Source organism: Temnothorax longispinosus, chromosome 1 (assembly GCF_030848805.1).
Source record: "Temnothorax longispinosus isolate EJ_2023e chromosome 1, Tlon_JGU_v1, whole genome shotgun sequence".
NCBI classification, from domain to species: Eukaryota; Metazoa; Arthropoda; class Insecta; order Hymenoptera; family Formicidae; genus Temnothorax; species Temnothorax longispinosus.
Window position 1 is genome coordinate 5,647,319 of NC_092358.1, and position 26,948 is coordinate 5,674,266.

Here is a 26,948-nt window from a genome sequence, read left to right on the forward strand (position 1 = left end):
CAATTAGATCGATTAGAGAATGTAGAAAGGAGAGAAAAAAAAATACAAGAAATTAGCTGCTAAGGCAGTAATGCGATCTATGTGACTCGATTACTCGTAATTAACTTGTGTTGTGTACATACATGCTTACAATATATATATTAATTGTTTCGCACATTTGTGCGTGGCACATGTATAATATGGATTATGGATAGTCCATTAATTGCACTTCTTGCACCTAATCCTTTTGCCCTCTGTCCAGCCTTTTATTTCGATGAGTGTAGAATAAATCAAAAAGGCTTGTGTGCAAAAGCTAATTATAAATCACCGTTATTTGTTCTTAGTTTATAACGGAATATGCGATTTTTGGCGCAATCAAAAGTCTCTCGGCCAATTTAACCTAATTTAATGTAATGCTTTGTACACAGAATGCGATGGGCAATTAATCTGTCGCTTCCGGAAAAGACAGGAAGCGGAGGGTGACTTTTGACCTAACTATCGAGTAATTAACACGTGCACCTCCATTTCGTTATCTATCTATCTCATTTCAGGCGCGGATATATTCTAACGTACCAATTATAAAAAGGAACAGGCTCTTCGCCTATTTCTAATCCCAAGATTCCCAAATTTGATCGCTCTAACCTCTTTTAAAATTTCTTGAAACTTTTAGGTCGATCAGAGAGGCGCGCGCGGGATCCGTCGGTACTAAACGGGAACAGGTGTCATTTGGTGTCAAAGCGTAATCATCGCTCGAACGCGTCGTGGGTGGTGAGACGCCAGGGGGCGCCACATGCCACCCCGCGAGCCCCTCGGGTGGCTCTTGTCGCGCTCCCGTTCCCAGGCGGAATCATCGTCGCCCCGTCGCCGTTTTCTGTTGTGTTTTTGGGGCCCGGGACCGCGCCGTCGCAAGGGGGAAAACGCAAGGCAGGCGACAATGCCGTCGCGATAATCAGCCGTGGTGCCGTGTGTGTGCGCGCGCGAGAGTGTGCCGTGTGCGGGGCCCGAACCGAACGGGGGTTGATCATCGCGCCGCGCGTCCCCAACACACACGCGTCCGTCCGTCCGTCGTCGTGCGTCGGCCGCGCCGCGTGCAGGCAGGTGTAATTTAATAAGCGCAGGCAGGCTGGGGAGGCTGGTGGCTGGCTGGCGATTTAACAGGATATCGATTTGTCTGGTGGCGGCGAGCCAGTGCCGCCGCCGCCACCGCCGCCGCCGCCGCCGCTGCCGTTCGTCGTTCGCCGCCGTCGCCGCCGCTGCTGCTCGCGGCACACACACCGCACTCGCACAGGACACGCAGCACCGCGTTACGGCTGTCAGGCGTTACGGGGACAGACAGCCATGGACGTCGATATTTTTGGGGCACAGCGGTGTGCAGCTGTGCCGTGTGCGTGCGTGACCGCGTGCCCGATAGGCGACGAGATGTGACGCGAGACGGCCGCCCCGGCGACGATTATTCCGTTTCAACACGAAGAGAGGAGAGCGTGGCCAGAACGGGCAGAGAACGAGAGAGAAAGAGAGAGACAGAGGGAGAGGGAGAAAGAGGGAGAGAGAGAGAGAGAGAGAAGGAAAGAGAAAGATAAAGGAAAGACGTACGTATACACACACGGGCAATACACGGTTGCGATCGGTCCTGAAGCGGATGCCTACGTACGAGAAGGTCCGTTCGTTGTGTCGGCTCCGTCATACGTGTGTAATGCTCTTCCCGTAAGCTCGTCCGTTCAATTGTACGTGTAAGCGTTATTTATCGACGATCGTTGATAACGATGGAGCTCAACGGTGCGGGTACGCCCGTCGGGGCCGTGGCCTGTCCCGTGTGCACCCTGTATTTGCGCGAGGGCATCAGTCTGCAGAAGCATCTGGATACTCACCCCAAGGAACAGGTTATAGAGGCTCTCATCAAAGCCAGCGCCTCCTCGTTACAGACCCAGCAGCACCAGCAGCATCAACAAGCTCTACCAGCGTCAGCAGCAACGTCATTACCATTATCGCTGCAGCCGCAGGCTGCGCTCCAGACCCCTACCTCCATCCAGGCGCCCCAAGCGTCCACCCAAGTATCGCATAACGCGCACATTTCCACTCACTCTCCGTATCCTGTAGGACCCATCTTCGAATGTCCGCCCATAAGCACCATGATGCCGCCGCAGTTCACCTCGTTCAGCTATCAGCAATTCGTGAACAATGGGACCATGATGATACCGCAGTACGCGATGGCGCCGCAAGCCAATCAGATGATGCAGATGCTGTATCCATACGGTATGTACCAACAGCAAATACCCACCGTCCAAATGATCTCACCAGTTGCAGCTATTCCCGGGGCGACGACGGCGACGAGGGTCCGACCGGTGGTCACCGTGGCCGGGGAGAGCAACGTCAGAACCCTGACGGTTCCTGTAAATAGTCCCGAGCCGAAGCAGATCCTACCGGAGATACTGCCGGATACGGAGCCCGAGTCCGGGCAAGTTATACCGGACGTGACCCTCTCGGCCTCGCCTGTGCTGCAAAATGAGGATACATCCATCAGAGTGAGGGAGGAGAGCGACAGCGGTGCCCTGCCGATCGATCACCGAGGACAGCAGACGCAGGGTTCTGCGTCTCCCGGTGAAAGCGCGGCGCAGCACGAATACAATGCTATTCCTAGGTCTATTACAATTGCCTGCGCTATAGATGACACGGATGACAAGGTGGAGAGTGTATTGCCAGACATGGTGGACGAGGAGGAGCCATCGAACAACATTTTGACCACGGACTTGCAGTGTAAATCTGTGACGTACGAGCAATCGGAAACGCAACAGTTTACGCAACAAGTCGTCGACGAGGGATACGTGAGTGTATCCGGCAGAAAAATACCCAACGAGACGGTCGATATCGACTCCGTAGCTTCCGAGCGCGAATCGGAAGTGATGAGTGACGAAGGACCCGCGAGTCCCGCCAGCAACGTCAACGTCGGATCACCGCGGGATCTGATAGCGATAGACGCGTTGAAGGACTCTGTCCAACCTGAGCTTAACTCGGTGGAAAAATTGGAGAATTTGATAACCATAATGGAAACGGAGCTCAATAACACTGCGCTTCAGAAGGAAAGTGACGCGCCGAACGATCAGGAGAGACTGACGGACACGAAGGAGAAAACCGCTGCGGTGGATAGGGAGGAGACTGTGATTCACGACACGGTGGTCACGATGCCGGGCTCCCACGAGAAGGATCACATATTGCCCGACGTACGGGAGGAGAGCAAGTGGGACTCGAGCAATTACATACCCAACGAACTGAGAACGCTAGAGAAAACTTGTGACTCGTCGTACAGAGTAAACTGCATGAAAATAAATGACGCGCTGGAAGGACTGGAGAGAACTTTTCGTTCGGATAATTATAAGTATAGTTTTTCAGCGCCCGCGTCCCCAGTCGCGAGGAAGAAGAGCCGCAGAGTCGTGCGCCGCTACAGCTCGCGATCGGAGCATGGGTCGTGCGAAAATCTCAGCGTGTATCGCTACCGTGCCGCTTTCGACGACGCCGTAACGATGCACGAAGACGACGACGACGAAGACGACGACGACGACGACGATGACGAGGACGACGAGGACGTGGACGAGCTCGAGAAGATCGAGGAGGATAACTTCGACGAGGCGGACATGGAGATCGACGAGATTCCGAGTCCGCACACGCCTTTCGCGGACTGCGGCGTCAGATCGCACACGCCGCTGTCCACGATCAGCGGCATTTCCGTGTTAAGAGTTAGGAAAGATCTCAGCAAGCCGTGCTCACCCACGTCCATGCATTCGTTTCATCACGTGGACAGCGATAGCGTGACTCACGACGAGGACAGCAACGGCGTGGGTAACACCGCGGAGAAGGATCCAATCGACTGTTCGCAGGTGGACGAGGAGAAAATCAAGACTGATCATCAGCATCAGGAGACGCAGGCGGTGGCGGTGTGCGGAAGTATCGCCAAGGTTCAGGAGTCGAGCAGCAGTTACGCGTACCATCAATCAGTGATAACCGAGCACATCAGCTCGTTCCCCGTGATACACTCGCAGTCGTCCGTCTTGATGCACGAGTCGTATTCCATCACGACTAGCACCAAGACCAGCACGCAAAACCTCCTGAATCTCTCCGAATCGATAAATCCCACAACCAGCACCGAATCGAGAAGCTTTCACTCCGCCAAGTCGTTGACGCCGAAGCAATCGATGGAACTGCTCAACATAAATGAAGATGCTCACGCCGGGCCAATGAATGTCTTTGAATTCGACGGACTGCAAATATTAGTTCCTAGTTCGTTTATAAGTGACTCGTCCCAGAAAGCGGTGAGTGCGACCAGCCAGCAATCTATGGCGAGTAGCGAGGGTGCAATAGGTATCGACGAGGAGGTGAAGAGTATTAATATGCGTGCCGACGAGACCATGCCGCCTAGGGGTGAATTGTCGGAGCAAGAGAGTAATGGATGCACGGAGCAATCCGCATGGCAGGTTTGTAACGTGCATTTTTTTTTTATGTCTCCACGTATGGTAGAAGTTCTTTGTACATACAGTTCTTTATTCGCATCTTCGTATTAGATTTATACGATTGTATGTGTGTATGCATACATCTTTTATATTCACAGAAATGTTGCATAAACGTTTTGATTTATAACTGGATTCGCAGATTTTCTAATGTGTAATAAAAGATGCAATATCTAAAAGAAAATATTTTCATTTATATTCTTATTTTGTGATAAATTTATGAGTAAAAGATTTATTGAGATTTTAATTATTAAATTAATTTTTTTTACAGTTATTAAAATATGCTGAGTTGTGCATATGTACATTCCAAGGCTAATTATTAAAGGGGCAATACTACTAATACAATATACTTTATTACATTATTCTTGTAAAATTATTGCAAAATTCTAATGAAATTATTATCATGATTGTTATCATAAAATTTTCATATTTAAGTGTTCTCTCTCTGTTATATAGCTGAAAAAATATTAATAAAATTATCTCGTTGTAACGATCCTACAATATGATAATTTGTATACATATAAATTAATTATACAGAGATTAAATAAATGTAGTTAAGTTAAAAGTTATGCAAGTTAAATAGTGATAAATTTAATAATATGAACAAACGTAAATCACTTATTACAATTCGTATTTAGAAATATTGACAATGAATATCCAAATATATATATATATTGATCACGTTTAATCACATGCTTTGTATAATGCGTTTTCCGTGTTTCTAAGATGCGTTTTTACTGTGTAGTTGTACATGGGTCAAGAATCGTCACGTATGTCCACCTCTTACGATCTGTTGGCTCGAGAAAGCTGGGAAGAATCGGAGGGATCCGACAACGAGATCAGCGGGCCGTTGTTGGACAGCAGATCGTTGGCCACGCACTTTACTTCGAGCCTGTTTCTGGATCGGGACCGAAAGACACCGACTAAACGAACATTCAAGTGTTCCCACTGTAGCGAAGTGTTTGATTGCCCGAAAGAACGTAGAGTTCACAGCACAACGGTACACAAGGATGCGATGCCCAGTAGCAGTAGAGACCAGCTGGATCAGCCGGAGGTGAAGGACATCAAGTTGCTGGACAGTCGCATGAACATGTTCGACGACATATTCATGCCGAGTATACACATGCAGCAGCACATGTATCATCATCAGCAGCCGCTCCTGCACCAACTACAGCCACCGTCGCAGCCTGGATCGGACGGCCTGACGAAGGCCGAGGCCGACCAGAAGATCGGCGAGAATCTGGTGATACCGTCGAACATCGAGGTAATCTGCACAATATGCAATCAGCGATTTAACAGCGAGAAGTCCCTGCAGGCGCATCACCGGCGCATGCACATCGCCGACGTGAACAAACGCATACGCGAGACCGCCAAGTGCCAGATATGCAACGAGGAATTCCCGTCGGTGTTCCTGTACAACGCTCACCTGAAGATACACCCGTTAGAGTGCGGACAGTGCGGCAAGTATTTTTATCGCAAGCAAAACTTTAAGCTCCACATGAAACGTCACTTGGGCATCAAGCCGTTCCCGTGTACCGTGTGCGACAAGGCGTTCCTCACCAAGCAGAAGCTGGAGGAGCACACCAACGGCCACACCGGCAACGCGCCCGTCAGGTGTACTCTGTGTAACGAGACCTTCCGCAGATACTCGAATCTGACCCAGCACAAAAACAGGCATCACCTCAACATCAAGAAGAAGCTCAAGGACTACATATGCCACTGCGGCGAGGTGTTCCACACGAAGAAGAAGCTCGCCTGGCACAAGGAGACGCACGACGAGAAGCCTAAGGCGTGCACGTACTGCAACGAGCGATTTATCCACATGGCCAGTCTGACGCGTCACATGCGTCGCGCCCACAATCGCCGATTCGTTCCCGACGCTCAGCGCGAGAGCGAGAACGTCGAGTGTCCGATCTGCAAGTGCATCTACCTGCGATCGTCCCTGGCGGTGCATATGCGCGTGCACAACGGCGAGCGGCCGTACGAATGTCAGGTCTGCTCCAAGGCGTTCAGCACCAAGTGGAACCTGCAGCTGCACAAGTGGACGCACGCGGCGCGCAGCACCAAGCCTTTCAAGTGCAACCAGTGCAGCGCGGCGTTCTACCGTCACAGCGATTACACGGCCCACATGAATTCCCATCGGAACGTACGGCCGTACACGTGCAACTACTGCGGCGCGCAGTTCATCCGCAAGTACAACTGCCTGCGGCACGTGAAGGAACACGAGGAGAACAAGGCGTACACGTGCGACGTGTGCAACAAGACCTTCCACCGCTCGTACTATCTCAAGGAGCATCTGCGGGTGCATTCGGGCGCGCGTCCGTACACGTGTCACATCTGCGGCAAGTCCAGCGGCACGAAGTCCAATCACAACAAGCACGTGCGAATTCATCACGCGCGCGAGCCTGTAAATACCGAAAATTGAATGAGGATCGCCAGATCGTCTGCCCGCTACATTGATTTTGGCGCTTTCGTGGTCACAATCGGGACGAGTCGGACGACTCAGCGCGGCCGCCCGCGCTGTACTTATAGCGAGATTAGTGCGTACAGTTCTCAGAAAAACTGGAACTATACTTTTACACTTTGATCGGGTATTGATGTAATATCTTGACGAGTTTCAAGTCTCCATGCTGTGGACGCTTCTCAGCGTACCTGTGGCACGTTCGAAGCTGAGCTCGTCGAAGTTGTAATCACGGTGTTAATCCTAGTTTTGAACCGGTTTTCGAACTGGCTTGGTTCAGCCTGAATTCTACGCGGCACAGTCTTGCTGACTGGTTAGCAATTCGCTGTCCTCTTCTAAATTATAGCTACAATTACCGTCGGTACTACGAAATTTAGTTAAGATTATTTAGCGCCGATCGACGTACGGAAAACGGCAGTCGATGTTTCATTGTACTCGATCGGAGACACCGTATCGCGTTCACGCGCGATACGGAAAGAGATATTTAACGAATATGTACGGCTGTACGCGTATACGCGCCGATGACAATGAAGACAATTAAGTCACCGTAACGGTATTCGAGTGCTGAGTCTAAAGCACTGGGTCTACTGTTAAGGGTTTTTATTCGATTTCGTATATATACGAGTGTATACTACGTTATACATGCCGTACATTTTTAATATTATTATACTATAAAGGTACATGAATTTTTTATATATCCGAAAGTGTCTTATGGTAACACTTTAAGCATTGCCATACGTAGAATAATTCGGAGACATTAACTTTGTCGTCTGTGTGGTTTCATTCTAAATAAGTAAATTTATCTTCTCTCTTTTTTTTCCTTTTTAATTAAATCGCTATTGAATCACTATAGCTGTTGTATTATTATTAGTTTTTGTTAATAAATGCGAGGTATTTTTTTATTTCTAAGAGATGCATTAGTACACGATTTCTTTTGGCATGCGTATAATATTTAAACTATGTTAAAATGTGATTTAGTTTAATTTAACGTGAAGCACTAAAAAAAAAAGAAAAGAAATTCTTAGATATCCAAGCATTTAAGAGTAGTACAAGTGCATGCAAGTATTCTGAGGACTTCTTTGTTCAGCAATTTCGAAACTTCCAAAAAAGCACGTCTATATATGTATATATATATGTTGTGTACATATACATTAATTCTATTACTCCAACAGTGTATAACATGTTGTAATTATTTATTTCTTATTTATTAAATCAAGAAGAAATGAAAAATTAACAAAAATTTCGTGTAAAATTTCATATATATCAAAATTTCCTAAATTTTATCTAAACCGAGTTTATTTAATAAAACTTGGTTTTGTTTTCTCTGTTGCAAAACTGTAGCCTTGCGAAGATATCTAAGGATCAAAGTTGTTATTTATGATATATTCGTCGAGCAACTTGATTGTATGGGATTGGGATTTTTATTACGTTATATGCTATGTTTTAAACATTTGCGTATTAGGTAGGTCCAGTGACTTCAGACTACAATTACCTAAGCTAATGATAAATTTTTAATGAAGATTAACTATCGTAATATATGTCACAAAGATTCTCGAATAGTTCTTGCGGAGGAAAATTTGCTACGCAATGAAAGAACACGTTTGCCAACTAATAGTAATTAATTATTATATACAGATAATTAATCCAATTAATATTTACAAAGGTACACAGCACTTTTACGTGTCGATGGTTGTAAAGAATTTTCTTTTTTTACAATAATCTATTTTACACGAGGAGCATGCATGCAAGTGTTTTTGCGCATCATTTGCCCAATGTAAGCCCAATGTAAGCATGGGACGACTCGTATTGAATTGCGATCAATTTTCTATGCAAGGGCCTATATAAATTAATATTATAATTATCGACTATCACATAACAGTTACGAAATCTTAGTTGTTATTCTTCTATATTTATATATTTTGCAATGTGTATAAGACCGGTATTTTATTGGTTATACTATAATTTCAAGACTGATCGGTGTTGGTTCTTTGTATATTGCTCTCTAATACGAATCAAAATAGTTGTGTTCCTCAATTTTAGTTTAATACCATAGTCATTCATTACGATTAATAATTCGTAATAATATCATTACTTACGAAACAGAAGAATGTAAGTCCAAAAGCAAGATCATAGATTTGCACTTCCAAAATGAATGAAAAAGTATTTTGATACGGAGTCAAATTTATATATATAATTAATCTGTTATTTATATATAAGTTAGATCTGATATATTAAATAACAGAGTTTCGTTAAATACTTTTTTGGTTTAAAAACGCGCAATGTTTAAAATGACATTGATTCTTGTATTGAGATTTTTATGCTGAACTTTATGTTGTGTATTGCGGCTATTCTTTCCAAGATATTTCAGTTGTAAAGAGTTTGTTTTAACTGCGATGCCATAAAGAAGTATCAAAATGAATCATTTTGGATTTACTTTTTTCTAACACTCACTGTACTGTTTAAAAACAAGCATGTCATATATAACCGAGCTACATGTCATTTGCAAAATCAGACCAGTGTCTTGTAATGTAGATGTATGGCATTGTTAAGTTAAGCAGATATGCATATTTGTGAATGCAAGAAATGCGTTTAAAATTGGGCGACTTTATTATTTTGATGTAAAAGAGCAATATTGAAGAGGATATGAAGCTGGCTGAAATGTGTGTTAAGCGATTTGTTTGATTGACTCGTGTGTAAATCAAATCGTCTGCTAAAACGAGTCCCAACTATTAAGTTTAAAAGAAGCGACCAAACCAGGAATGACTTGTTAGTGTAAAAAGCACGGTCATGTAAAAATTTATGGATAATTCGATAATGATTGAAATCTAAAGACATTAGTACGGTGAATTGTGCAAAAAAAGTTGGAATATATTACGTATACATATGATGGAGTCTGTTTAAAGAATATTAACCCTTTGTACTCGAAGTGTTTGTTATCCGACATTGTCAGGGATATTTCGTGTAGTGGAAGTGTGCAAGTAATTTTATCTTACGTTATTTCTAAAATTCACTGCTCAGCTAAGATTACAACTTGTTGGTAATTTAATGTAAGAGGAATGACCGGGGGCGGGGGGGGGGGAATATCACTACGGAAAATTTAAATTTTGACAGAAGATATCTAGCTAACTCTAGAAAATATAGATTGTGGATTGATAAGAACAATCACACGCTGAAAACAATCGCGAACGTGAACGTGATAAAATAAGAAAAGGATGCTGTGTACGTGTGTGTGTATATATAAATATATATATATATATATATATATTGTGAATATATATATACGTGAATCATTAAAATAGATATAGAATGTTACAATGTACTCGAGCAGCGTGGAAGTGGAAGTGAAAGTAAGTGCGATTGATAACAAACGGATTCAATTTTCGTCACAAGGTTCCACTCGTAAACAGAGAGTGGTGCATGCACGATTAAGGTAGAACGAATTTTATTATTGTGCGTATAACTTTGTATGGGAGGAATTTGTAACTTGTAAATGTGACGTTTTGCAGCTCTAATCTATACTTGATAGGGATAAACCAGAAAGTCAGAATATCTGTGAGAGGTAAATTAAATTCTTTGCAATAATATGTAATACTGATGTCGTGACTCGGCGTGAATATTTCAGGGATAGGTTTCTTTGACACTGAGGTATCGAATTTTCTTCGAGGAAGCATTCAAGTGATAGTCACAACTGATTTTATAGCAACAAGTAGTAACAATACGGTAGTACAGTATTTTCAGGGCACAATGGGAGTATTTGAATAGCAGAAATGTGACAATCCAATGACTGTCGGTTCTTCCGTCGTTGATAATTGTATTCCTGGTAATTTTTATTATGTCAGAGAATATTTTCTTGTTTGCTATTTTTCTACATATCTTCGTTGACGAGTGAATGCATTTATATTGAAGCGATTATAATTAATATATGTCTTATATGGGTGCAGTTTTTTTTATTTATAATGCTCAGAAGAAAAATGTAATCATGTTTTAATGATATTCCAATAGACTTTAAATAGTATTGACTAAGTTTAGCAGCATTCTCTTTTCTTTCTCTGAGCATAATAAATTGACGTTATAATTGGAAGGAAAACAGCAACGAGGAATAAATTATGTACTCGGCAAGAAATCTATCCCTAAAAATATACGCCCTTATTATTCGCGCGTTTTCGCAACACACTCGGTGTACTCTGGCGTGTTTTTTGTAATACTGCAATCTTTGCATATAAATATTCCTATTTGCAGGCAATATTCAAGCACAAAGGGTTAAAATATATATTTCGCGATGGTCTGTACACGGAGGTAGAAATGCATCGACGGTTCTCGATAATCGACTCCATCGTTTTTATCTGTCAAATTAGTCACGTTTAGTTTATCGCCCATCTATTGATACATCACCACAAGCAGCGATTGCACGCTCAGTCTCCTCTATCGTTCCCACTGAGTTTACTCGTTTTAAAAACGGTTTGATACGTGATGGGTATTCAGGTAGTTTGAGAAGCCCACCTACAACCAACATCGACGTCCAGATGTGCAATTGTTTAGCTAAACTATTCATATTATATCTATTATTCATAAAACGAACGTCGTTGTAAATAATGTAAATATGTACATCAGTTCTATTTTATAATAGGGCCAATGAATTGATTTGGCAATTGAGTATCGTAACGAAACTCGATCTACGCTATAAGCAGATTAAAAAAATAGGGTAACATTATCATTAAAAAGGAAAAAAAAACAATAAATCAACATATGTATACCTTAATAAAATTTATGTATTGAGGTACGTTTTTAAATAAGTTCATTTTTTCTCATTTTCTTTTCGTTCACACCAACACCCTGTGCTTACAACATTAAATATAATCGCATATATGAAGTTAATTAAAAGTAATTTTAAATAGATTTTTCTCAGAATGAAGTATTTGCAAAATAATGCTTCTTTCTAATTGTAATTTATATTTTATTAAAGTTGCTGAAATATTAAGCAAAAATAACTTATTGTAACGTTTATACTTATTGTTGCATAACATGTGATTTAGATTTAAAAAATTGTAACTTAGATGTATATATATTTATTATATATTGCATTACGTTTAAAGTAAAAAAAACATTAAGACGTTAGTAAGTGACATTATGGAAAGAAACTTAATATTTTTTTATCGTTTCTTAATTTCGAAGATTAAAGAAGAATTTAATTTTGTAGAATAAATTCTTTTAATTAATTTCTTATAATAAATATATTTTTTGTAAGTATACTTCTTTTTAAAACTATTTTAACTTTTTTTTAAATTATCGATCATTTAAATTTGAATGATAGGAAATTTTTAGAAATGTTAAAATTATACGAGAAGTTCCTATTCTTCGATTGTAATTTAAATTTTAAACATTTGCGATAATAGAGGCCCAGGTAGCAAAGTGACGTCAAATGACGTCTTAATAACGTCTTAATGACGTCTATGACGTCAATTAGACGTCATCTTTGCTACTTGGGAGGGTATATACGTATATTGTATTGGACAACAATTTATTTGACAGAAAAAAATGAATTATTTCTCTATTGACTATCAAATGCAAACGAAATTGAACTAAATCTTAATTATTCTACGGTGCATAAGACATTTTAGAAATTTTTCTGTACGCCGGTGCATTTCTAATAATTTATCGTGAAACACAGAAAAATGCATTAAATGTACTACGCTGTAAACTTAAAGTTTGTTCCTTATAGATAAACTCATACTTTTCATCGTCCCTCTTTCTCTCTCGCCAACGTTTAATCAGAAACCAGCTGTTTAATTATACAACTTTCATTTTAAGTGCAGAAAGTATAATACAGTGCACTTACGAAGAACAGAATTGATGCTTCACGAGTTTTGTTGTGCGGCACATAACCTCAAAATGTTTGCCGCTTAGTGCGCTTTTTCGAGAAAGTTGCATAGTATATATAATATAAGGTACGAGATATAATATTAAAATAACATAACGAAAAATAACAAAAACAATAATTTTCTAAGGGGAATCAATCGTTTCGGCGAGATGTCGTCGAAGAGAAAGAGCGACGCGCAAGTGCCGGCCGAGGAGAGCGATCTGCTCTCGATCCGGCCGCTCGGCGCGGGCCAGGAGGTCGGCAGGTCGTGTATCATGTTAGAATTCAAAGGTAAGAAAATTATGCTGGACTGCGGCATACATCCCGGTCTTTCGGGCATGGACGCCCTGCCGTTCGTCGACCTCGTCGAGGCCGACGAGATCGACCTCCTGCTGATCTCCCACTTTCACCTGGACCACTGCGGCGCGCTGCCCTGGTTTCTGCTGAAGACGAGCTTCAAGGGTCGTTGCTTCATGACGCACGCCACCAAGGCCATTTATCGCTGGCTACTGTCGGACTACATCAAGGTGAGCAACATCGCCACCGAGCAGATGCTGTACACGGAGTCCGATCTGGAGGCCAGCATGGACAAGATAGAGACGATAAACTTCCACGAGGAGAAGGACGTGTTCGGGATCAAGTTCTGGGCGTACAACGCCGGCCACGTGCTGGGCGCCGCTATGTTCATGATAGAGATCGCCGGTGTGAAGATCCTGTACACGGGGGACTTCAGCCGACAGGAGGACCGGCACCTGATGGCCGCCGAGATACCGAACATTCACCCCGACGTGCTGATCACGGAGTCCACCTACGGCACGCACATCCACGAGAAGCGGGAGGATCGCGAGGGCAGATTTACGAATCTCGTGCACGAGATCGTCAACAGGGGCGGCAGATGCCTGATACCCGTGTTCGCTCTGGGAAGGGCGCAGGAGCTCCTTCTCATTCTGGACGAGTACTGGAGCCAGCATTCGGAACTGCACGAGATACCGATCTACTACGCCTCCTCCTTGGCGAAAAAGTGCATGGCCGTTTATCAGACATACGTGAACGCCATGAACGACAAGATCAGACGGCAGATAGCTATCAATAATCCTTTCGTGTTCAAGCACATTTCTAATTTGAAGGGGATAGATCACTTCGAGGATATTGGACCGTGCGTGGTGATGGCCTCGCCCGGTATGATGCAGAGCGGCTTGTCGAGGGAGCTGTTCGAGTCCTGGTGCACAGATGCGAAAAATGGGGTGATCATAGCCGGCTACTGCGTGGAGGGAACGCTGGCGAAGACGATTCTGTCGGAGCCGGAGGAGATTACGACTATGTCCGGGCAAAAGTTACCGTTGAAGATGTCCGTCGACTACATATCGTTCTCGGCTCACACCGATTACCAGCAAACTTCGGAGTTTATACGGACTTTGAAGCCGCCGCACGTGGTGCTGGTGCACGGCGAGCAGAACGAGATGGGCAGGTTGAAAGCGGCGTTGCAACGGGAGTACGAGGACGATCCCAACACCACCATGGAGATACACAATCCGCGAAACACGGTCGCGGTGGAGCTCTACTTCAGGGGCGAGAAGACCGCCAAGGTGATGGGCACGCTGGCGATGGAGGCTCCTAGACCGGGGCAGAAGTTATCCGGCGTGTTGGTCAAGAGAAACTTCAATTATCACATGCTAGCCCCGTGCGACCTGTCCAAGTACACGGACATGAGTATGAGCCAAGTTATACAGCGGCAGAGCGTGTACTTCTCCGCGTCTTTGCCAGTGTTGAAGCACCTTCTGACGCAGATAGCCGGCAGCCTGGAGGTCGTGGACGACAAGAAGCTGAGGGTATTCAAGAACGTCGACGTCACGATCGACGGCAAGATCGTCACGATGGAGTGGATAGCGACGCCGGTGAACGACATGTACGCGGATTCCGTTCTCACGGCGATCCTGCAGGCCGAGATAATGGACCAGTCGCCGAAGGTGTTGCCCGCGCCCACCAAGATGGACAGGATGCACTTTAAGGAGTGCCTCATAGAGATGCTGCAGGAGATGTTCGGCGAGGATTCCGTGCCCAAGATATTCAAAGGAGAGAAACTCTATGTCACGGTAGACGGTAAGAAAGCGCATATAGACCTGCTGAACTTGGAGGTGACCAGCAAAGAGGACGAAACTTTTCAGCAAATAGTGCAAACAGCGGTGACGAAATTGCATCAGTCGTTGGCGCCGCCTTGCGATGTAATATAGCGCAAATAGATATTCAGTCCCGAATAAATATCATTTTATACTGTTAATAATTTATTTATTCTTTGTAAACAATTGGCACTGCCTTGTATCTTCGTACATCATAATTTTAATGCATCTTAATTTTTCTTAATTTTGTCCAACATTATTATATTATTATCATATCGTTAATGATAATCATCATATTATTATAAGGATTATATATTGTGACTGGTAATATTTTATATTACGTATTATCATATTTAATGGATAAAGTCTAGTAAAGTCTACTAAATCTTACATTCTTTTAACAGCGTTGATTTTTTGTTTTTTATATCAAGAATAAAAAAACTGAGATAAAAAGAAGAGATGTACATATACATAGAGAAATATATTTAAAATATTTTTTTTTTATTGAAGAGGTATTCATTATAATACTGTTCCTCTCTTGAGTTTTGAATCAAGGAATATATAAAAATTGATCAAAGATATTATAATGCACGCTATATAAACTATTAACAATTTCTATTATACATTAATTTCATGCAAAGCTATTTGATTGAGATAAATCATTTATAATATTTACATTTTTTTTTTGGAGATATAAAAGATGTGAAAAGATAAAGTATTTTTACTTTTAAATACTAATATGGTTCAATTAAGCTTCAATATAATAAAAATTTCTTTACATATAGGAACATTTAAATATTGATCTTTAAAAATGATAATGCTTCATTGAAAAATACTGGATTCCATTTCAACTATTTACAATTTTCTAAATCTTTATCACTCGTGAAAATATATGAATAATATGACTTGACTTAAAATAAACAATCAAGTATTTACATTTCCCATAAGTATAAAAAAATAATATGTATAAAATATGTATAAAATATCTGATAAATGACATGATCCATAAATAGTCTAACCGTAACCAATTATTAAAAATAGTATATAAAAATAGCGATTCGATAGTAATAATTAGCGCGCTATGATTAGGAATGTCTGCTAAAATTGATAATCATTTAAATCGCCCCATGCAGGCCCAACTCTGACTTTTACTGGCAATGGCACAGTAAGTTGGCACACATTTTCCATTGAATCTTTAATTATAACAGCAACTTCCTTTAAATCTGCTAAATTTACCTAAAATAGTATTAAAAGATTATTTATTTTGCATTTATAGCAAGCATCTTATAAGACGCCATAAAACCCCAATAATTTGAACTCGCAGTAGATATACATAACAAATCGATAGTACTTACTTCGTATAACAATTCATCGTGTAACTGTAAAACTAAATAACCACCTCTCTGTTGCAAGTTGCTTCGTAATCTGCGAGTGGTGTGCATCTCTGGAAATACCATAGCCGAGTCCGGAAAATAACTTCTTATCTTGTCCTCTATACTTATCATGGCCTTTTTGACGATGTCCGCGGCGGAACCCTGTACCTTTGTGTTTACAGCTTGTCGTTCTGCTTGCGCTAAAATTCAACGGATACGCAGTTTGTTAAATTATTTAAATCGAAACGGCAAACAGAGTCCAATACGTGACGATCAATATTCACCTCTCGTAGATGATTTTGTACTTTTTAGATCCGGAAGCTGTCTACGTCTTCCGAGTAGGGTTGTCACATATCCATCGTGATGCGCTTCTTCTAGTACGTCGTTTAACCATTTATATATGCCCGGATATGCGCTCATAAAAGATTCTAAAAATTCTTGAGCTTCGGTTTCACTTATGCACAGACTTTCAGCCAATGATTTTACTCCCATGCCGTAAATCATGCCGTAACACAATTGCTTGGTACGCTGACGCATTTCATTAGTTACCTACATATTCAGGTAATATAATTAATAAATGAGTAAAATGTTTAAAAATAGACGAATTGTAAACAGTATACATGAATTTTCGTCGTATGTTAATTATTACATCAGTGAATACCTGTTCTTCTACTACATTATTCCATTTGGCAGCGATGTTTTTAAAAATGTCACCCTGCTGTCTCATGATTTTGCACAATACCGAATCTTGCGAAAAATGCGTCAAGAGGCGCAATTCGAGTTGACAATAGTCGGCGGATAGCATTACGTTGCCCAAAGCTGGTACAAATGCCATTCTTACGCTTACGACCAGATTATTGTCTACGAAATTAAAATCCTTTGGCACATTCTGCAAATTTGGCTCGTGCATCGAGACTCTTCCTGTCACCGTACAAGTGATACAACTACCACGAATACGAGAATCTTCTTGGGCTAGGTTTAGCAACGGATAAATCATCTATAGGCAAAAATATACACAGCAAAATATGTTATTAAATCATTTTTTTTCTGTATACTCTGTTTCTTATATCTGTTTTATTATATTTTCACATAGCTTAACATTTTTTCTATTGGAAGTAGAAAAGCACGAATCAAGAAACACAAGAAAAATTCTTGCATTTAAAAATATATACAATAGGAAAAAATACTAGCTTTGTAAGCAATATATCACATGCACATCAAGTAAATCCTTCTACTTATCGTATAATTACTTTTGTTCTCGTTGCATTTAATTTTCGCCAGGAAATCACCAAGGTCGATATTGGATTATCACATTTTTCCAAAACAGCCTTGCTTGTACTGACCTTTTTATCTTTATATAATCCTAATACCTACATGACACGTACATATTTTGTATAATGTAATATGGATATTGAGATTATATAAAGACGTGTGTAAAATGTATAATATATATGTATAATATATATATATATATATTATTTTTTTTTTTTAACGAACCTGTCCAACTTCTTTGGACGATGAAAAGTTAAATTTTCTGCCTGCCAAGTTGTAAGCTTTTGTTTCTAAAGACTCCATTTCATTTGAAATAACCGACGACAGCTCTTGTAAAGACTTTAGATTCACGCCAATGCCCGATAATTCCATACAAGCTAAAGTTGTCATGATTTTCATTTCTACTTCTGAAAATGAACATTAATTTAATGGTCGTTATAAGGTAGAGAGAGACATATATGTATCTATGTAATCTCTATTATACCTCTAAACGTATAAATTAGAACAGGATTAAGTTCTTCTAATTTACTCGTGACATTATCCACCATGTGCCACGTAAGGACGGCTTCTGCTGCTGATCTAAACTCGCCTGGTAAAGAACTTCGCACATCCATCCCAGGACCGGCATAATAAGAAGATTTTGTACGTTTCATTATAAAAGTCCCTTGTGGAAAGTATTGCACTACCTATTTAGAATTTGATGGATGTATTGTACGCAATTTTAAAAATTCATATAGCATTAATAATCTTTCTTAAGTCGACATTTTTTTAACAATACATTTATATTACTAATCCTAATCTTTATTAGATTATTTCATACAAGAGGACGTAACTAAAATCTCACCATTTCGTTGAAATTTCTTTCAAAATCATTGGTATACAACCAATGTGCAATCACGGGATCAAGAAATCTACATTTGACAGTGATTCCGCAGCATTGATACAACAGTTTATATACATCCTTTATCGCGAAGCATTTTACGTACAAAGTCGTATCGTAAAATAATTCTTTCAATAGAGCCATCTGTTCTTTTCCGGAGACTTTTGATTCTAGAACAATTATAATATTTACATTAAATCTAAAATAATGATAATTTATAATTAAAAAGCATTAAGTGAAAAGACATATGACATTTCTATTACCTTGTGAATTACTGAAGGAGACATAATATGCAATATTACTTTCCCAGGATATTGCAACGCCGCGAATTTCTTTATTCCCATGCGCATAACTTCCAGATCTTCTGAGTCTTCGTTTTCCTTCTGTGTTAGAGGCACAAATCCTTGAGCCTATGTTATTTGTATTATCTATATATGTGTCACAGTGCAAGGCTAACGCGATATTTCGTTTCTTTAATACTTCGCGTTTGAACAGATTAAAAGTCGCTCTGTTGTTTGCAACTTTCACGATATTCAATGTATTCCAATCTACCGTTTCGTTCAACAAATCCTTTTTCTTATCAGATGATATATTTTCTGTCTTTAATTTGATATCTTTATTCAAGTTATTCGATTGCGTCTCGTGCTGCTTTGTTCTCAAAGTTGATCTGGTTAAATTGTTTGTCGCCTCATCTTCGGAATTATACACAATGCTGTCTATACTACAATTCGCAGAAAGCAATGCATTTGGTGGTAAAATTTCCTTCAACTTTGGCTTCACTTCACTTTCTTCTTCTTTTATTTTATCCTCCACTGTGTCATTCGGTATTTCTTTTATAGGAGAATTTAAACGATTGTTTATTTCTGTTATTGTAACCTCGGGGAGTTTCTGAGAACGTAGTTTACGCATTTTCTCCAATGTCGTCCTCGTTCGACTTTTATTACTGCTAAAAGGAGATTCGAATTGCTGCGAACCAACGACGAAGTCATCCGAGTCGGATTTATTTGAATCCGCGGACGTCTTCCGTTCCTTTTTGAAAACGATTATATTCGCCACAGGGGAATCCACTTTCGTTACTTTTGACAATTTCCGTGGCGTTTTCCCCTTAAGTGCGGCAGTACGTTTCTTAACATCCGCTTTATGCACCTCGTCTTTACTATCTCGCGCGCAAGTTTTCGTATTTTTTAACGTAATAGACTCACTTGTGTTAACAATGTTTCTAATTTTAGAATTACTATTTTCTTTCTTGGGTTGCATTATATTTTGATCTTGCTGCACTATCTGTTTCAGCAATTCGGAATTATTCCACGAATCGTTACCCCATGACAATATGCTGTTTTTGGTTTGCAAATTAGACGCGTCTATACCTTTCGCATTATTTTCTCCACACAATTGCACATTGCCGGTATTTGAACTCGTAGATTGTTTCTGTAACGCATCCGCGGCATCCGATTCGCTTGCGAGTACTTTCGAATCTAATTCCGTCAAATGCGCGATATTCATTACATTTTGCTCGAGAATATCGCACATTTGGGTGTCAAGATTCAAACTGTCGTCGAATAGACTAGGACTCCTTGAGTAGGACGGTTTAACATCTCCACTTATAATAGATGCACTTTCGTTTTTGTCTATCAAATTCTCATCGTTATTCTTTATCTCATTCGTGTTGGAATTTTTTAACTTTTTGTTAGGTATATCGTTAGCAACCAAGTTGAATTTTTCTAAATTTTTGCTACTTCTCTTTATCTTATTGCTATCATCAGTCGCGGGGAAATTTTTCTTTTCTTTAGGCGTACCTAGTGGTTCATCGTTTGCTATCATATCGGGAGAACTTAAGTCGAGAAACATAGACGAATCTTCGTCATCTTCTGAGACTTCAGGCGGCAAATCAGCTTCATTTAAATGTTGATTGTTCAATTCAGTTACTTCTTTTTTGACCAACGCGTCGGTTCCACTGATTTCTTCACGTACGTCAGGTTTTGGATTATTATCCTTTTCACTTTCGTTACTCACAAGGTTTCCGTTCGCCAAACTTTCTATCGATGTTCTCATTGTCGTAGATTCCAAGTCCTTTATATTCAAATCGGTCTGAATATTTTCCTTTATGTTAGACGTATCTTCAGCATTTCTAACATTTACTTGCAGAGATCGTTCATTCTGCTCCCATGGCATCTGCTCCAGTCCCAACTCTTTCTATAAATAATCATTATTTTATTGCAATGACCGATAAAGAGGGGCATATTTATAAAATTTAAGAATTATATTTATATAAACCTGAATTAATGTCCGCGCCTCTTGAACTAATAAAACTGCAGCTTGTTGAGGTGTGAGACCATCTCTTCCAGTGACGAATACTGTCCTCATTTTATTTCTCTTTTCCACTTCAAGCGCATATTCTCCCTCACATTCTTTTTCGCTAAAACATACGCAAAAAACACCTAAATATAATAAGGTATAATAAGTATATGATCTGTATTCATATACTAGATTTGACGCTAAATATGTATATGATCCAAATCCCGATTACATGCAATTTTTACATGCAAGATAAAAAGTCTTATTTACTATTAAACATGTATGAGTATATAGAGATATTTACATATCCATACGAAAAAGATAATTTATATATAAAAGGTACGAATTAATATAATTCGAACCTTTCAAAAGGGAGAGCAGTGTAAAGCGCGCGTTCGACATTAAGTTCATTAGCAACAGCCAAGTCTGCTACGGTTTCTATTCCCTGTTTATATAGGCTCCTTGCTCGCAAGCCGTTTAACATCGGCAGACGCAGCAAATCTAGCAATTCTCTGCAGACGCCGAACTGCAATCTCGTTTGAAATTGATTCACCAATAATTCCATGCAATCCCAACCTAATTGCTTGCAAAATTGCGTGACCATACCTAAGATAAGATTGATACATGCTATAGAAAATTTGCTTCCCGAATAATAAATTTATCGTTATTAATTTATTCGCTTTATTCGGTTTACCCGCGTACGTGGCGGCAGACTGCTGTAAGGTTTGCAATACTCCGCGACAACACCCGTATTTTTTACAAACCGCATGAAGCGGCATTTCCTTCACCAAATCGTGTAGCGCCAATGCGCTGTAGAATCTCCTATGTATATTCAACTGTGACACGAAGCATTCTCATTAGCAATTCTTTAAATCTATGGATACCAATTCTAATAATTCATGTCTTTCGCATTTAGAATAAGCAAATTCTCAATTACCAATTTTCCAGGTTTAACGACTCCCCTGATAGCTGACAACACAAAACGCTCTTCTACTCCGACGAGTTTTCCAACTCTGCGCTCGCTTTCGGACATAGCGTTCCACAATTCGTGAAACGTCATCCAATCGACAGTTCCAATTTGACATCCGGACGAGAGTGGAGTTACCAAATATATCACGTGCAATTCGGTGTCCAAAACGAAACACCTTCGTGCTTTCTGTAATTCTTCAAACAGAAACAATCCCTCTCTGGGAGGTATAGACGCGGCCAAACATGCTTTCCCAAGCGGCGTTGCTACCCACCTAGATTCCCGCTCTGTAGTTTGTAATCTGTGCAAATAATAAAATTATATAAATTAATATTTTAAAAAAATCATCAAGTGATATATTTAACTTCATGAAGAGAGTTATAATGGTTCAATTACACTTACAATAAAAATTCATTATCTAATAAGAATTTCATCGCTTCATTGGAAAATGCTCGCACATCAGACTGTCCATTCAAGCTTAGCAAAGTACAATTAATGTACAGTTCTAAATCTTCGTATGTATATAAAACTTCGCTAGCTACTGCTTCCAAGAGCGCCCTTATTAGTAGCGTGGAATCATTGAGACAAGATTCAATTGGATCCAGAGCTGCAGAGAGCAATGACGTAGCTGCATTACGTTCATTCGGTTTACATATTAGTATACTTTCTCCTGGAAATTATAAAATTTTCGTTATTATTACATTTATATTGTTAGTGATGCGTGATGCAAGTACAAAATAATTATAATGCATTTCTATGCATTATTTTTTTCATACTTTTTAAATACATCTTGCAGTTTAATACAATCAAGACGACTTATATCTCGTTCATTCATTATACATTCTGATATTTCTTACCTGCGCTGTCTTTCCCCATACGACCAGCACGTCCTATCATTTGTTTGTAAGTTAAAGTATTCAACGGACTGCCACCAAATAGAGGTGATCTTATGATTACTCTTCGTGCAGGTAAGTTTACTCCACTACTTAATGTCGACGTTGCTATAAGAACCCTCAAGGATCCCGTTCTAGAATGACAATATCAAGTTTAAAAATCCGTAAAAGATTTATCAGTCAAATAAATACATGATTATCACCTGAAGGATCCTTCTATGATATCACGTTCGTCCATTGTGAGTCCAGCATGATGAAACGCAACGCCGAACGAAATCGTGTTTTTTAAAATTTTGTCTAAACCACTTGGACTGCGTTTTAATTGTTCCAGAGTTTCATGGATTAATTCAGGAGTAATTTCTTTCTTCAATATCTCACCAAGCTTTGTATTTTCACGACCTATTCACAGATTGAGATTAGAGGGGGGAGGGGGAGAGAGAGAGAGATCTTGTTTTTTAATTGCAGTTTTGTGTTTAAAATAAAACGAATATATTACTATACTTTATAGAGAAAAGAGCGAGACAATAAAATCATAAACAAATATAGAAAGCACTGATAAAAAAAAAACAAATCTATATTTATTCGATCTGAAGCAGACCTAACTTGAAGAAAGTTGCAGCAATTTGTTCTGCCAATTTCTCACACCATTTCTTTGTGGGACAGAAAATCAACACACTATGACTGGCACCTATTGTCTCAATGCAAAGCTGTAGAATATTATCTACATCTGTTTCTAATTCTTGCAACTCTGTCAGTTTTCTGACAAGATTCAATTTGTTATCATATATATTTGCTTCTATCTGTAAGTAGAAATGATCTTAAACAGTGATCAGAATCTCTCTAGATTGTCTTCAGCAAAATACAATCAAATCTCTGTTATCTCAAATAAACAAAAATAATTTGTATATTTTCTATGCATTTTTACCTTGCAATATTCATTCAAAGGTATGGGCCGAAACTCAGTCTTGTACAGCTCCGCACCCAACCATTTGGCTAGCAGAGGTAAGTTAGGTAATGTGGCTGACATACCTATCAGTTGTATATTGATATCATCGTTGCTGAAATGTTAAATTGTAAATGACTCCCAGTTACGATTCAAGTTTCAATACAATCGGCAAACTCACTGGACAGTCATGTATTTCAACTTGGTCAGAAGTAGCTCCAAGAGATAGCCGCGGTTAGGATCACCGAGTAGATGCAATTCGTCTATTATCACAGCTCCTAAGCTACTCAAATCTTTTTCCTCCATCAAACGATTCACCAAAGAATTCGCCTTCTCTATAGTCGCTATTGCAACGTGGGTAGCAGCAAATCCTCCTGGCGGGACGTTTCCTCCCATAAATCCCTCCACTCTTATCCCACTGTCGGACAATAAATCCTGAATGCCAAATTTATCAATTTACTTATAAGGAATATTGTGCAATTTAAGATATGTGCGTAATAATTTTATTTCAATATATCTTACTTGAAAGTAATACATCTTTTCTCTAACGACAGACACAAACGGCAGGATAAAGATCACTTTCTTCTGCTTTTCTAGAACGGTCTTAATTAAGAGGACTTCAGCGACGAAGGTCTTCCCTGCGGAGGTAGGCGCGGAATACACGAGATTCCTTCTCTCTTGCGTTACTAGACGATTCGACAAGCACTCCATTTGCCATGGGAACATGCGTTCTACCCCACGGGCAGTGTATTTCTGAAAAACAATATAATTATCAAAATCATTGAATTTGATTCATACATAAATCTAAGAATACTGTTTATATTATACAAAACCAAAGAAGTATTGCACACTCGTATAAATATAAAATGTCAAGGAATTATAAATAATAGCAGTTATTTTAACTATTCAACGAGTCAGTAATGTCAAAATTATTTTAAACCAAACATTGAAGAATTGTGGCAACTTAAAATCTAAAAAATATATAATAAATATTAAATCTTTATTTATGTTTTAATTTTTATTTGATTAATTGCAACAGACTTCAACAGATATTCAATATTTCAAAATTTAATAAATATCTGTACTAACAACACATTATTAGAATACTTAATTAATTTAAAAGTTTGAGGAAAGTTATGACACATACATATAAAATAAAGAAACATCTAATAAATATTTATGCATAAACAAACATTTATTAAGCGTACTATAACACAATACCTGTAGAATATTTGGCGGCAGGCCCCACGACGCCAATTTACAACGGTCCTGAGTGCAAAGTGGTGGAGACGAAATAACAAACTCCGAATTTTCACTATTGTACGTAGCATTAACGGCCGATGACGTTCTGACTCCACTGCTACTTGTTGCATCTTGCGCATTATTGGAAGACTTATTTTTACAGAGAGTACCCTGAATACCAGATCCATCGCACTTCTGTTTATTGTCAGCTGTGCCGGGACGACGTTTCTCCTTCAAATTGTTATCAACATGCTTCTTGTTTATTTCACGAGGACTCCGATTTCTTTGAGACGGCAAGAGCCCGCTTCTTCTCGGAGCACCGGTGGCCGAGGATAAATTTCTTCTGTTGTTGACCTTAGGAAATGTAATACTGTCCTCGAAATATTTAACAAAATCAGACGCGTTTTCTCTTCCTATTTTTTTCGTGCCGGAGTCAGACAGCTTCGGTTTATCCAGATCGTTGTCCTTGTTCGTGAAGTCCGAAAGCGGCGAGCTCGACTTGAAATATTCACCCAGATCACTGACGTTTTCCTCCTGCAACGGGGCTTTACTTCCGGCTTGCTCTTGTGGGATTTGATGTCTCTTTTCGATGTCTATGCAAGCCAACAGAGTTTCGTCGCCGAAAGACTGCATTATTTCCTCGGTCTGCAAGTGCAAGTCTTTCGGCCGGCGGTTTTAACCGAGGCGATTTAAATCGTTTTGAGAGCGAGTGCTGCCAGCTGCCATCAGTCCCGTCAGTCTAACCGTCAAACGAGAAATCCCTATATTTGACCCAGGAACTCCAGGGCTACGTTCCAAAATTCACTCTAGTTAACTAAAATGCTATAGTGTATGTACGTGACGTAAACTATAGATTTTAGTTACTCAGAGTGAATTTTGGAACGCAACCCAGGAATTTAAATCGAAGAAAATATTGAACACCAATTGGTTGTTGAACGAAATTCTTATAGGCTTTAAAATGCTTTAAAATGCTTTAAAATAATTTCCATGGATTTCTGGAAATTTTATAACAGCCAATTATAACACATTTAGGACAATTCCGATTAACAAATTCCGATTAATATGTCTATTTCTATTAATGTAGATTAACTTTTATCACGGTTTAATTTACTTTTTACACAATAATATATAGATAAAAGTTACTTTTTAAAATTAACTAATTTTCTTAAAAGTAAATTAAAAAAAAAGAAATAAAAATAAGTAAATTAAACCAAGATTTAAATTAATCTACATTTACTACGTTTACGAGAGCGTTACTTCTGTATAATTCGTAATAACAAAATTTCTCATAAAATAAGTTACATAAATTCGTGAATTTTTTTTTATATACTCTTTATATAATAATGCAGTACGCTAAAAAACCCGATTTTGCATTTTTGCTCTTAAAAATTTATAATAAATAAAATACGGAGTTAAAGTGCAGTTTAACGTCGTGCACTTAGTGCATAAAGTGCACCTGAGTTCGGCCGTCGCTCCCACGCTATACTGCTCTTCTTGTCATTCTGCATCCGCGTATTTGCATTAATAAAATAAAATTTATACCGAATTCAGGCGCTTGCACTAGTGCACACTGAGTGCGCACTAAAAGGCTTTGTTTATAATCTATTCTTATATTTAAAGTCATTTAAATACACATTTAAAAACTTTTTAGCTAATAAGACAATCTGTATATGGATCTATCTAGCGATGCTGTACAATAAATCCGTTTACAGACTAAGTATTTGAGATGATCTGTAAATATAACAATTGATTAAGAACAAGCCTTAGTGCGCACTCAGTGTGCACTAGTGCACAAGCGCCTGAATTCGCTATTAGATGGATCTTTTTTTGTGTACGCATTGAATCTTACTTCTACTTGCACGATATTATTCCTACATGTTTTCCTAAGGGGAGATGATAAACATTATGTATATTATAGGGTGATTAAAAAAAACCTTCTTTTTTTGTTCTTCGCGACGTACCTCAAAATATCAAAGCTTACCTAAAAAAAGAATTTTCCTCAAAAGTTGAGCAAAATCGAGCAAGTTTTAGAGGTCGCTAAGAGTTACAAAATTTACGTGTCACCCCGCCGGATATTGCGCTGCCCTTCATTAACCCCGCCCGTGATTAGGTCAAGCTAGCCGATTCCACGCACCTCCACACACGTCGTTTTGCGTCTCGTTTAGGTTTT

At 39.7% G+C, this 26,948-nt stretch overlaps 3 protein-coding genes across 4 annotated transcripts; 2 read left to right on the forward strand and 1 right to left on the reverse strand.

The window, feature by feature from the left end:
• The first annotated feature begins 66 nt into the window (after positions 1 to 66).
• LOC139811779 (uncharacterized) lies at positions 67 to 11,732 on the forward strand. The gene is made up of 2 exons (XM_071776166.1): positions 67 to 4,445; positions 5,224 to 11,732. Exons 1-2 carry the CDS (start codon positions 1,743 to 1,745, stop codon positions 6,901 to 6,903), a joined length of 4,383 nt encoding a protein of 1,460 aa, XP_071632267.1. The 5' UTR covers positions 67 to 1,742; the 3' UTR covers positions 6,904 to 11,732.
• Positions 11,733 to 12,397: 665 nt separating this feature from the next.
• Cpsf73 (cleavage and polyadenylation specificity factor 73) lies at positions 12,398 to 15,077 on the forward strand. The gene is made up of 2 exons (XM_071776208.1): positions 12,398 to 12,884; positions 12,945 to 15,077. Exon 2 carries the CDS (start codon positions 12,967 to 12,969, stop codon positions 15,025 to 15,027), a length of 2,061 nt encoding a protein of 686 aa, XP_071632309.1. The 5' UTR covers positions 12,398 to 12,884; positions 12,945 to 12,966; the 3' UTR covers positions 15,028 to 15,077.
• Positions 15,078 to 15,122: 45 nt separating this feature from the next.
• On the reverse strand, positions 15,123 to 26,680 carry Dnapol-theta (DNA polymerase theta). Of its 2 annotated transcripts, XM_071776136.1 has the most exons (22): positions 26,235 to 26,680; positions 24,758 to 25,584; positions 24,059 to 24,289; positions 23,718 to 23,971; positions 23,519 to 23,651; positions 23,192 to 23,393; positions 22,797 to 22,992; positions 22,558 to 22,727; positions 22,103 to 22,370; positions 21,671 to 22,001; positions 21,428 to 21,569; positions 21,096 to 21,339; positions 20,713 to 20,854; positions 18,702 to 20,631; positions 18,403 to 18,608; positions 18,043 to 18,244; positions 17,784 to 17,965; positions 17,537 to 17,656; positions 16,948 to 17,283; positions 16,571 to 16,835; positions 16,269 to 16,486; positions 15,123 to 16,149 (listed from the first exon to the last, which is right to left on the reverse strand). In XM_071776136.1, exons 2-22 carry the CDS (start codon positions 25,409 to 25,411, stop codon positions 16,012 to 16,014), a joined length of 6,564 nt encoding a protein of 2,187 aa, XP_071632237.1. In that variant the 5' UTR covers positions 25,412 to 25,584; positions 26,235 to 26,680; the 3' UTR covers positions 15,123 to 16,011. The 2 variants fall into 2 exon arrangements, with proteins under 2 accessions (XP_071632237.1, XP_071632245.1); XM_071776144.1 differs by lacking the exons at positions 24,758 to 25,584; positions 26,235 to 26,680 and having other exon boundaries at positions 23,718 to 23,954; positions 24,059 to 24,186.
• Positions 26,681 to 26,948: the final 268 nt, after the last annotated feature.

Coding starts and splice junctions, on each gene's coding strand:
- LOC139811779 (XM_071776166.1), top strand. CDS start 1,743: ATGGAGCTCAACGGTGCGGGTACGCCCGTCGGGGCCGTGGCCTGTCCC. Junction 4,446..5,223: donor CGGAGCAATCCGCATGGCAG/GTTTGTAACGTG, acceptor TTTACTGTGTAG/TTGTACATGGGTCAAGAATC.
- Cpsf73 (XM_071776208.1), top strand. CDS start 12,967: ATGTCGTCGAAGAGAAAGAGCGACGCGCAAGTGCCGGCCGAGGAGAGC.
- Dnapol-theta (XM_071776136.1), bottom strand. CDS start 25,411: ATGCAGTCTTTCGGCGACGAAACTCTGTTGGCTTGCATAGACATCGAA. Junction 17,284..17,536: donor TAAATGCAACGAGAACAAAA/GTAATTATACGA, acceptor TTTTGCCTATAG/ATGATTTATCCGTTGCTAAA. Junction 16,150..16,268: donor ACGATGAATTGTTATACGAA/GTAAGTACTATC, acceptor ATACTATTTTAG/GTAAATTTAGCAGATTTAAA.